Here is a 12,937-nt window from a genome sequence, read left to right as displayed (position 1 = left end):
ATGTTAGAAACAAGCTAGAGACTAGATTTTCCAACCTCTTCTATAGGTAGTGACTAAGTTTTGACCAGTGTAATATCAGCACTGGTAAGTGATGTGTATAATACATGAATCATGTTTTGAAGAGGAAATTGCTTGTCCTCTATTCCTGGATTTCCTCCTTCTAAAGACTGGAACATGGTCATGATAGTGCAAGCCAGTTTCAACCATGCAGATGAGAAATACTAAGAATGGCAAAATAAAACAGAAAGAACTTGAACCCCAAGATAGCCTGAGGGAGCAGAACTGTCCTAACAGCTCTGGAGAACTCATCTCAGATGATGGGAGGGGAAAAAAACATCTACCTTACCTCGATTGTTGTAATTTTTAGATCCTTTATTACAACAGCTGACTCATACACTGATCAGTACAGAAACTATGAAATTCAGATAGGATGCTACTATTTAAAAAATTAATAAATGTGATACTGGCTTAGCAATAGGGTAGTGGGTAGCCAGGATACAGACACTACAGACTGGAAAGCTGGTGGCCTCCTTGTTAGGTATACAAAACATGTGGTAAACTCTCCTGGAACACAGATAACACACCAAATAAGCCCTAAGAAAAATGGTTATAGAAAGTTAGAATGTGAAAAAACCAACTGCTTTTGTACCCCACAAGCAGAATACTAGGTTCTCACCCTGAAGAAACCCAGTGTTAAAAACAAAATACAAAAAAGAGAGGTTGACCCAGTGTCAAAGACCAAATAAAAGAGAAGTTAAGAAGGGGTATGGTTACTTCTACCTGAAGCTGAGTGGAAGCAAACAGTCCAGAAACTTGTTAAGTTTTGAGGAAATTATATTTTAAACAAACCATAAACTTGGCCTTCAAAAGCCTGTAACTGATAACCGGAGTAATCTTTGTGGTCCCAATCCTGCAGGCAGGAAGGGAGCTGTGAAAGCTCTGCCAAAAAAAGGCATGTTCTCCAAAGCCCCAGTGCAGAGAAGACTGAACAAGGAAGAACTTCCTAGAGAACAAAGCCAGGTGCTTGAGGGACAATGTATAGGGATTTACTTGCAGAGAGCAGAACTAGGGGCAGCCAGAGGGCTAATTAAAGTATAACTCCACAACACGGCAGGACATCATTACAATTCCTGCCTAGGAGGATCTGATGACAGCTGTGAACCAAAATAACCATTATTTATTTTTCATTCTTCTTTTTATCCAAATGGAAGTTATCCTGTTCCTATTCTACCACTGTACACTTGGTGTATGTGAGAAGGAGTAATGAATGTTAAGGGGTAGAAAACTTGTATTTTAGGTCACTGGCCCATGAAAAGCCAGATGACTGTACACTACTGGAGATCTTGGACTTGAAGCTGAACACAGTAACTGGATGAGATTTTGTTGTGGGCTGTTTTCTTTGGCGAAAGGCTAGCTATGTTTAAGAGTGAGAAAAAGGGTTTTAAAGGGTAATGGTAGCCAGGGGAGAAGAATGAGGCACAGACTTTGAAGTGCCCTGCAGAAATTTTTCTTTGTACCATCTATTTAGTAAAAGAATTTCCTGAATTTCAGCTGATTATAGAGCTACTCAGTTAGTGAAGACAATTCCTAACATCCTTTGTAGCTAGATGTGATTGTATAACTGAAGTTTGTCCAGTGGAATGTGAGTAGAGGTACTATGTGTGACTTCTATATCATATTTTTATATATTTGACCTCCATGTCCTCTCTTTTATCATCTCACAGGCTACAATGTGAACATAATGGCGTGAGCTAGCTTTAATCACAAAGATGATGACACCTGAGGACAAGGGTTGGCAAACTTTTTCAGTAAAAGGCCAGATAGTAATTATTCTCAGCTTTGTGGGCCATACAGTCTATGTCACAACTACTAAACTCAGTCATCGCAGCAAGAAATCAGACATAGATATCATATAAATAAGTTAGTGTGGCTCTGTTCCAATAAAATTTTATTTACCAAAACAGGTGGCAGGTTGGATTTGGCCTGCAAGCTGTAGTTTACTGATCCCTCTCCTAGCATATGGCAGAGCAATAAACCTGGGTCCTGGCACTAGCTCATCTCTGAACTATGATGAGAGTGAGAAACAGAACTTATACCTTGCTTAAGCCACTGTACTTTGGAGACCCTCTTTATCATAGCAGTTAAAGAATGCATCTTAATACACACACAAACACCCACACACTCACACATAGGAATTAAACTTCCAATACAAATGACCCTATATTGGCTTGTTCGGAATTCAGGAGGAAAAAGAGATGAAAAACATATCTCCAATAAAATGAAGACTCAGTCAAAATTTCAGAAAAGACCATATTCAGACCCTTAAACGGTAACTATTTCCAAGGGACCTTGTATGACTACTGAGAGATTCTTTTCTATACAAAAATAAAGAATATGTAAACTTTAAAGATACTTAGAGGACCTTTGAAGAGATAATGAATTAGAATAAATTCATCTGAAGACGCAAAGATAATCAATCTAGGAAACAGAACTACCTGCTTACCATGAGCTTGTTAAAGAAAATCAAACAATAAGATTAAAAATCCCCAAATATTCCTCTTCTTTATCCCTACTCAAAGTAGTACACTACTTTTTTTTCAGAAGTGTTAACTAATTTGAGCTTGAAATGTTCACTGGCAGTCTCCTAGAGGGAGAACATTAGAATTATTTTTCTTCTAAGAAAAGGATATAATCTTATCAACTACCCAGAAGCACTGCTTAAAATTCCACTATTCTCAGATAGGTACATGAACTGAATGAGTAGTAGCTCTGTGTAAGAAAACAAAAATTAGAGCTTTTCATATACATACCTGTTCCATATGTTCAAATACTGCCGGAGTAGCGATAGCAGCAGGTGCCTCTTCAATAATCTTCTGATGCCTGCGCTGTACAGAGCAGTCACGACCAAACAAGGAGATAGCATTCCCATACTGATCTGCCAAGATCTGCACCTCTAAATGACGAGATTGTTTGGCTAGTCTCATCACAAATATAGGAGATCCAGGGACTTCGGCTTGAACCTATATTAGAAAAGGAAATAAAACAAATTCATAAATGGTAAACATTTTATCTATCCTGAAAGGATGCTTCAATTCAACAGGCAGATGCCTAGAAGTGTCAAGGACCATGTTAACCAGTAGGAATACAAAAATGAATAAAACATAGTTCATGGCCTTGTCTATTTTTAAGATAATGCATTCTCAGTAATGTAACCAATATTAATTGATGAACATGAAAACATATGAACATCCAGTGTGTTACAAAGGTAAAGAACAAAATTTCTTTAAAACACACAAACACAAATCCCACAAAAGGGTAAAATACTGCCACCAATTCCAAACAGCCAAATGGACCACTTGCTCCAGATTAGATGCTTTCCTGGTCCATACGTTCATCATCTACAGTATTACGGTAGTCACAGGAATTTCATCTTCAGTTTTGAAGTATATTGTCACTAAATACAGAATTCTACACTGGCAATTGTCTTCTTTCAGCACTTTAAAGATATCCTGTTGTTTCCTGGCTTTCACTGTTTCTACTGAGATGTCAGTTATCAATCTTATTGTTACTCCTTTGACAGTAATCTTTTTCCAGCTGCTTTAAGATTTTCTCTTTCTCTCTCTTTTTAGGGAGTGAGACAGCAGATTTACTCTGGTGAGCTTAGAGGTGGTTTTCTTTGTACTTGTCCTGTGGGGCTCATAGTGCTTTTTGAATCTGTGCTTGGTATCTTTCGCAAGTTCAGGAAAATTCTTAGCCATTATCTCTTCAAATATCTCCATTCTCTCTCTTCTCCTCTGAGACTCAAAGTACATGACGTTAGATCCCATTTGCCTTTTATGTTGTTTTACTACATAATAAGTCACCTCAAAACTCAGTGGATTCCTTATGACACCAACCATTTTATTTGCTCTTGATGCTGTGCTCATCTGGGCACTTGCCCGGGGTCACTCATGTGCTTATCACCAACTGGTAGCTTGAATGGGCTAAATGGTCTCACTCAAATGTCTGGTGATTTGTATTGACTGTTGGTTAGTAGATCTAGGGAGCCTTGACTGGACAGCTCATCTCTACTGTACGTGGCCTCTTATCCTCCAGCAGCCTAGATCAGGCTTCTTCGGTGCAGTGCTCCAAGACAGTGAGGGCAGAAACTGTAAGGCTTCACAAGCTCTAGGCTCTAAAACTTACACAACACCACTTCGGCCACATTCTAATGGTCTAAGCAAGCCACAAGGCTAGCTAAGACTTAAGGGGTGGGAAAAGAGGCGCCACCTCTTGATGGAAGGAAAGGCAAAGTCACATTGCAAAGGGATATACATACAAGGATGGGAGGAGTTATTGTGGCCATCTCTATAAACAATCTACTATGGTCCACCATCTGGCCACAATAATTCACATACCTCCCACATGCAAAACAGACTCACCCCCTCCCAAGACCCCTAAAGTCATCCAATCATGGCATCAGGCTTGACATCCATTTTCTCATGAATCATGTCCAGAAGCAAATGAGATTCCTTGGCTGCAGCTCGTCAGGTGCAGTTTCTCTTGCTCCAAAGATCTGGGAACTAAAAAGACAAGTTATCTGTCCCCAACACCCCCAACATTTAATGACAAGATGGACGAGGATAACTATAAAAGATTCCTTTTCAAAGAGAGGAATGGAGGTACATAGCAGTCAATGCAGATTGGTACGTGCCATCAGATTCCCTTATGCCTAGGGGCATAGAATTTTTTTAGGGTCTTGCTCCCTGGGAATAGCCTCCTAATCCATGACTCCCCTTTGCTCTTAGCTCTGCCCTCTGGGCTTCTGTCTCTACTCTCTGAAAAATCTTTTTACTAGAAATAACTGATATTTACAGCTAAATAGCTTTCTCAGTCTGCTTCCTATTTATAGAAAATTAAAGGCACAGAGGCCCCTTTGAAGTTTGAGTTGTCTCTGTCCCTTATTATCTTTGGTGAATTCATCAGTACAAGTTCCCTTGAAAACTTTTTGGGTTTGCTATGAATCATACTGGGGATTCAATCCTTTCCCCAAAAGATGTATCCATAATTTTTCAGGTACTTTGGGTATGTATGTCAGGCTGCTATCGGACAAACACCTTTAAGAAACCCTTTTCTTATAGCTGAAAGGGTAATCTACCAGGTACTACCTTATGTATTTCTGAGGTCTTAAAGGATTTCGCAGGCACTCTTGATTTGGCCTTTACCCTGAGGTAATTTTTTACTTCTAGAATCTTTTGCCAGCTAGAGAGACTGGGAAGGAGAAACAGTTCTATTTTCAAACAACAAATTCGAAACACCTCCTTTAGCCCTCCTTTAGTTTGTTTTATAGTTCCTTAGCATAAGCAACCAGAAGCACTCAAAAGACACTTTCAATATATTGTCTAGGGATGTCTTTAAGTAGGTCTACGAGTTCATTAAAGACATTCTGTATCTTCCAAGTTACCTCAGGCAATTGTTCCATCATTACAGAAAATGGATTAACATTTTTCCAGGCTCTAATAACAATCATCTCACTGCCTTTCAGCCTCCACTAACAGTGAGTTCATCATTTCTCCAGTCTTCATTAACAAGTTCCTCCCATTTTTCCATCCTCTACCTATGAGCCAGCCTCAAAGCTAATGTCAGATATTTTGCTTTTTTGTTATGGAAGCATCACACCTTTAGGTATCAATTTCTCTGTCAGTTTCCCATTGATGCCACTAAAAATTTAGTGTCTTAGGACACTGACCATTTTATTTTATTTGCTCATGGCAGTTTGAGCTGGGCTCAGTTGGCAGTTCCTCTACTGTTCTTGGCCTGGAGCTACTCCTCCAACTATAGTCACCTGGCAACTTGCCTGGAAGTAGATGGTGTAATATGGCCTCACTGACATGTCTCAAATGTGGCACTGTCATCAGTAGGCCTAGAAAGCCTCAGCTTGAACAACTCATCTACATTTCATGTGGCCTTTCTTTCTTCAAAAAGCTAGACTGGACTCTTCACATGGAAGTCTGAGGCTCATTCCAAGAGCAAAAGGGCAGAAACTATAAGATCACTTGAGGCTTCAAAACTTGTACACCATTTCTGTCACATTCTACTGGTCAAAATACATCACAAGGCCAGTGAAAAATCAAAGACTGGGAAAAAAAGACTTTGTTAATGGGACAAGAGGCAAAATCACACTGTAAAAGGGTGTATATATAGGGATGGGAGGATTTATCAAGGTCATCTTTGCAAATAATCTCTCCTATCCTCTTTTCTTTATTTTTCATCTTTTTGTCAGTCTTCATGCCCCATTTTGAATTCTTATGACCTATCTGTCAGTCACCAATTCTCTGTTTAAGTGCATCTAATATTATATTAAATTCTTCTACTGACTTTTTAATTTTAGTTATTGCATTTTCAGTTCTAGAATTTTCATTTGTTTCTTCTTTATAGTTTCTGGTTTTCTGCCAAAACTTCTGAATCTTATCTTTAATTTCCTTAAATACATAGTTACTTTAAAATCCTTGTCTGTTAGATCCATTATCTAAACCATGGGTCTGTTTCTACTGACTGACTTTTCTTGATTTTCAGTCATACAGTTTGATATGCCTGCTTATTTTTAATTGGCTGCTTGATACTACATTTGAAAAATTAACAGAAATAATTTGAGGTTCTGGATGTTGTCTTTCTCTGAAGAGAATCTTTATTTGCTTCCTCTGGTGACTACTGACACTAGTAATCCTAGAACACCTTGCCTGAATCAAGGGTTGAGTGCTGCAAGCTGAGATTTAGTCCCTGTGAGGGGTAGTCGATTTCCACCTCACTCTTAACTCCTGAGGTATATAGTCCCTTCAAGATTCCAATCTCCAATGTGGGAGGTTTTCCAGAGCACTGTCCTTAGCAAATCCTAAAGCCTAAGTTTTGTCCTTTTAGTCTTGAAAGACTGTTGAAAACTCTAATCAGCTTTTTGACTGCTCCTTCTCAAACTAGAAGGTTTGAGACTAGGGAAAAAGTGGCCTCAAATGCCAGGCTCACCTCTGAGTTTCCTTCTCCTATATCTTAGCCCCACAGTTACTCACTGCCTTGAAATGTCTCTAATTAGTTAAAACAGATTTTTAAAAAAATTTGATCCAGCTTTTCTAGTTTGCTCTCAATGGAAGGACTGGTTTGAGTTATTTAGTTAATCATTATGGGAACTTAAGGACTTTAACATATAGCTTCCTAATCTAAGTGTTCTAGATTCTTCTATTTCATTCCATAATAATAAAGTTTTAAAATATCTAAAAGAGTTAACAATTTTTAAACATTAGCATGCTTTGTTTTTTGCTTCTAAGAGCAAAAGGTCTTTTCTTTAGAACCCACGAGGCACTTATCTACCTATGAAATTAGAATTATTGAAGAAGGAATGTAAAGAAAAGACAGGTAATATTCAACTTCTGACATTTAAAACAGGAAAATGCAGCAAAACAATACCTTTATCACTTTTTTAATCTAGTACATCAAATCATGGAAGACCCACTTCATAGAGTTCTTCTCTTCAGCCCATGACAGTGAAGCAAGAAATGTGTTGTTGGATGGTTTTTAAAAAGAGAGGGCAAAAAAATAAGGTGGCTAGGGGTATTAGTGAAAAGTGGTGCAAAGTAAAAAAACACTGGGAAAAATAAGAAAGTGAGAAGCCAGGAAAGTAAAAAGGCCTGAATGTGTCACGATTTTCCTTTTATTGACTCCTCTTTTTCTGGGTATTAATGAGAGAAAAAGAAGTGAGTCAAGTAGGTGAGGGTAGCTCTAAGGGGAGGAAGAAGTGACTCCTACCAGATTCAATCTCTAAGATGCTGAAAAGAGATAATTTATTTGGCCTTTATAACCAACTTGTAGTATGGCCACATCAACTTGGCTACAGATCAGAAGGTTAGGTAGAGAGGGATCCTAGGTTTAGCTCTTCTGGGCCAATCCTCAGCACTCATAGACTATGGACCACTATAGGGATCCTGTGCTAGGGTGTGGTGGCCATGCAGCCAACATGGCAGAAATTCAGAAACCTATAGTCAATCTGAACTGAAGTGAGCATGGGCCTGGCCAAGCCAAGAATATCCAGACCAGGTGTTAACCATACCATATACTTGATCTACAATGCAAGTAGAAGGAGGACATAAAAATGTAGAAAGACACTAACTCTTCCTTGTCACTACAAGGTCCGATGAGTCCCATGTACCACAGGGAAAAACTATATGGGAAACTAAGCACGTTTATATAAGAGAGCATAACTCTACTGTTTGAATTACCTAATTGAATATAACCTTAAACTGAATTGGACATTTCGTTAACTTTCCCCTGCTAATAAGCTGGAGAGAAATACTAGATTAGTTATAGACAATAAAAAATTAAATATATTTTGGACATCCAAATTACAGTGTGAATTATTTATTTTATTTTACTGAGGTATAATTGACATACAAGATTATATTAGTTTCTGGTATAATGACAAAATATTTGTATATATAATCTGAGTTAAATCATGTATCTCTAATATATATGTTAATTTAAATAAATAAAAACAACTTGTATTCTACCTGTCTGAAGAGGTTAGGGAAATCATCTGCATTGTTGACTTTTCTGATTCCTTTTCCTCCTCCTCCTTCTGAGGCTTTGATCATTACTGGATATCCAACTTCTTCTGCAGCCTTAAAAAGAAAGAGAAAAATAAAATAAGAGTGGTATTAGTAAGAAAGGAGAAAATTGGCATTTTTCTCCCTTTAAGAATGCAGTCATTTGACTGTTGGTGGGAATGTAAATTAGTTCAACCATTGTGGAAAGCAATATGGAGGATTCTCAAAGAACTAAAAACAGAAATACCATTTGACCCAGGAATTATGCTCCTAGGAATTTACCCAAAGAAAACAACATCCCTGATTCAAAAAGATATATGCACCCCTATGTTTATTGAAGCACTATTTACAATAGCCAAGATATGGAAGCAACCTAAGTGTCAAACAATAGATGAATGGATAAAGAAGATGCGGTACATATACACAATGGAATATTATTCAGCCACAAAAAGAAAACAAATCCTACCATTTGCAACAACATGGATGGAGCTAGAGGGTATTATGCTCAGCGAAATAAGTCGGGAGGAAAAAGACAAGTACCAAATGACCTCATTCATTTGAGGAGTACAATAACAAAACTGAAGGAACAAAACAGCAGCAGGCTCACAGACTTCAAGAAGGGATTAGAGGTGACCAAAGGGAAGGGGTTGGGGAGAGAAGGTGGTGAAGGAGGGAAAAAGGGATTAAGGGGCATTATAATTTACAATCACAATATAAGTAGATCACGGGGAAGGTAGTAAGTACAGCATGAAGAAGACAAGTAATGACTCTATAGCATCTTACTACGCTGATAGACAGTGACTGCAATGGGGTGGGGATGCGGGGGATTTGATAATATGGGTGAATGTTGAAACCACAATGTTCTTCATGTGAAACCTTCTTAAGATTGTATATCAATGATACATTAATTTAAAAAAAACTCATCTGGTAGATCTATAAGTAGTAAAATAGAAAGATCTTGAAGATATACTATTAGGTGACAAAAAAAAAGTAATAGAGCAGTATTTGCAGTATTAGGTCAAACCAAAAGAACTTGCCTTTTCAAAACTGGACAGCTACATGTAAGAGAATGAAACTGGATCACTGTTTAACCCCATACACAAAAGTAAATTCGAAATGGATCAAAGACTTGAATGTAAGTTATGAAACCATAAAACTCTTAGAAAAAAACATAGGCAAAAATCTCTTAGACATAAACATGAGTGACCTCTTCTTGAACATATCTCCCCGGGCAAGGGAAACAAACACAAAAATGAACAAATGGGACTATATCAAGCTGAAAAGCTTCTGTACAGCAAAGGACACCATCAATAGAACAAAAAGGTATCCTACAGTATGGGAGAATATATTCGAAAATGACAGATCCGGTAAAGGGTTGACATCCAAAATACATAAAGAGCTCACCCACCTCAACAAACAAAAAGTAAATAATCCAATTAAAAAATGGGCAGAGGAGCTGAATAGACAGTTCTCTAAAGAAGAAATTCAGATGGCCAACAGACACAAGAAAAGATGCTTCACATCGCTTGTCATCAGAGAAATGCAAATTAAAACCACAATGAGATATCATCTCACACCAGTAAGGATGGCTACCATCCAAAAGACAAACAACAACAACAAATGTTGGCAAGGTTGTGGAGAAAGGGGAACCCTCCTACACTGCTGGTGGGAATGTAAATTAGTTCAACCATTGTGGAAAGCAGTATGGAGGTTCCTCAAAATGCTCAAAATAGAAATACCATTTGACCCAGGAATTCCACTTCTAGGAATTTACCCTAAGAATGCAGGACTCCAGTTTGAAAAAGACAGATGCACCCCTATGTTTATCGCAGCACTATTTACAATAGCCAAGAAATGGAAGCAACCTAAATGTCCACCAGTAGATGAATGGATAAAGAAGATGTGGTACATATACACAATGGAATATTATTCAGCCATAAGAAAAAAGCAGATCCTACCACTTGCAACAACATGGATGGAGCTAGAGGGTATTATGCTCAGTGAAATAAGCCAGGCGGAGAAAGACAAGTACCAAATGATTTCACTCATATGTGGAGTATAAGAACAAAAGAAAACTGAAGGAACAAAACAGCAGCAGAAGCACAGAACCCAAGAATGGACTAATAGTTACCAAAGGTAACGGGACTGGGGAGGACAGGTGGGAAGGGAGGGATAAGGGCGGGAAGAAAAGAAAGGGGGCATTACAATTAGCATGTATAGTGTTGGGGGGACACGGGGAGGACTGTGCAACACAGAGAAGACAAGTAGTGATTTTACAGCATCTTACTATGTTGAAGGACAGTGACTGTGAACTTGGTGACAAGTAGTGATTTTACAGCATCTTACTATGTTGATGGACAGTGACTGTGAATGGGGATGTGAGGGGGACTTGGTGAAGGGGGGAGCCTAGTAAACATAATGTCCTTCATGTAATTGTAGATTAATGATACCAAAAGAAAAAAAAAAAAAGAAAAAAAAGAACTTGCCTTTTCTGCAGGTAAAAAATGATTGAATATTGACAATTTCATATAGTTCAATCTAAAGTAATTCCAAATAGCAAAATAAAACTAAGTGTTTTTATGATTATGTATGCATTCATACACACACATATTAAGTACAACAAAAAGTCTAGAGTATACACCAGTGGTGATTTATAAAAGGAAGATGGGGAGATATAAACTTTTACTTTTTACTGCATATATTTCTGCATTATTGTAATTTCTCATAATATGCAGGTGTTCATGTACCCATAATTTCTACTTAAAAAAAGACGTAAGTAGTTCACTCAATGTAAGTGGGTGGTTTCACTGCAGTGTCTGATAACATATAAGTAAGATTCAATAAATCAGAATTTTTATGTATCCAGAAATTTTTTCTCATTTTTGTAAATGATAAAAATAAGATATCAAAGTATTAATAAAATTAGTCAGAAAACTCATTTTCAACACATTCTGTAAATGAATTTTTTACATTTATAGTATTTTATAATGATCAGGTTATGATTCCAAAACTTTTTGAAAAATTATTTATATAACCATGAAGTAGAGAGCTGGTTAAATCAAGACATACCCATATATTAGAATACCAAGCAATTATTAAAAGAGACATATCCATATATTAGAATACTATGCAATGATTAAAAGGAATGAGTTGGCATTTACATGTAATGATATGAAGATGTCCAGATTGTACTGTTAAGACAAAATACAAATGGGGGAAAAGTTAACTAAAAGTTTAAAATAACCAAGTAATTCATTTGTCAAAACACTCCAGTCTTTTGAGGTTTACATAATAACAACACCTAAAAAAAGTGTCACCAGAGAAAGAAAAATTTTAATTTGTGCCAGTAGATTACACATGAAAATCTTTCACTTGTAGTCCCATCTCTTCCAAAATTCTCTTAACTCTATTCATTTCTATGCTTATAAAAAGTTACCATGATGAATTCAATCATTGGGTAATAAGTAATCAAAGAAACAGCCACAAGTATGTAATAAAAACTTAAAAAATAGGGTAGCCCAAATGATGTCAGTAAGAAGGTAGGCCTTCTAAAAATACGTGAAAGTTCTAGGCACAGGTCATCCATTTAAAATATTTAAGAATAATTTAATGCCATGAGGAAAATGCTTATATATAACATTAAGTGGAAAAAAACCCCTAAAATTACTAGGCAATACATATAGTAAGAGCCTAATTTTATAATTATAATTATGGGAATCTATTAATAAAGATTATCACTATATGAGTCTATAAATGAGAAAAGGCTAGAAGAAAATACATGAATGGGTATGTATTTATCTCTGGATGGTGGGTTTATGTTATGGGTGGTTTTATCTCTTTTCCTACTTTCCAAATTTTCTATTAGAATTTTTATGTTTATAATTATAAACCAGGAAAAAAAGGAATTTTAATTAATAAGCAAAATTGTTAGTTCTTTACAAAGAAAGGGCTTCTACTCTCATAAATTACAGCAAATAGAATATAGCATTTGCAATTCAATTAGAGATACTAATTCTTCTTATTAAGGAGAGTACAGGATGCTTACTTAACTTGAAATGCAAACAATACAGCAAAATTAGTTGAGCATTCAGCTTTCCTCTTGAATTTATAATATTTAAGTTAAATACAGGAGTGTGTTTTCTAAAATGGCCTCTTTCATCATCTAACTGGAGGCTTAACTGACACTTCCAACTAGTTAAGATGTGAAAGGAAAACAAACTGGAGAGAACTATGAAGGCAAGAAAAGGTAATGTCAGACAAAGGATCTCCTTTTGCTTGGGTTCTACACAGATGAACAATAAGTAGAGTAACATCTCCAGACTCTCTCAGTTCCCTCCCTTACTCCTCCCCAAGGGAAAAAGAGTAAA

At 36.9% G+C, this 12,937-nt stretch overlaps 1 protein-coding gene across 12 annotated transcripts in view; it reads right to left on the bottom strand.

Annotated features, from left to right (window-relative positions):
• The window catches only part of ACACA (acetyl-CoA carboxylase alpha), a 305,940-nt gene that overhangs the window by 156,777 nt on the left and 136,226 nt on the right, over positions 1-12,937 (bottom strand). For all 12 annotated transcript variants that reach the window (XM_036911058.2, XM_036911069.2, XM_036911059.2 and 9 more), the window contains 2 exons: positions 8,535-8,645; positions 2,811-3,020 (listed from right to left, as the gene is read on the bottom strand). In XM_036911058.2, coding sequence (XP_036766953.2) covers positions 2,811-3,020; positions 8,535-8,645 — 321 coding nt within the window. The remainder of the gene's footprint in view (positions 1-2,810; positions 3,021-8,534; positions 8,646-12,937) is intronic.

Source organism: Manis pentadactyla, chromosome 4 (genome assembly GCF_030020395.1).
Source record: "Manis pentadactyla isolate mManPen7 chromosome 4, mManPen7.hap1, whole genome shotgun sequence".
NCBI classification, from domain to species: Eukaryota; Metazoa; Chordata; class Mammalia; order Pholidota; family Manidae; genus Manis; species Manis pentadactyla.
Note: the sequence above shows the minus strand (reverse complement) of the source record. Positions and strands in the feature narration are given on the sequence as shown.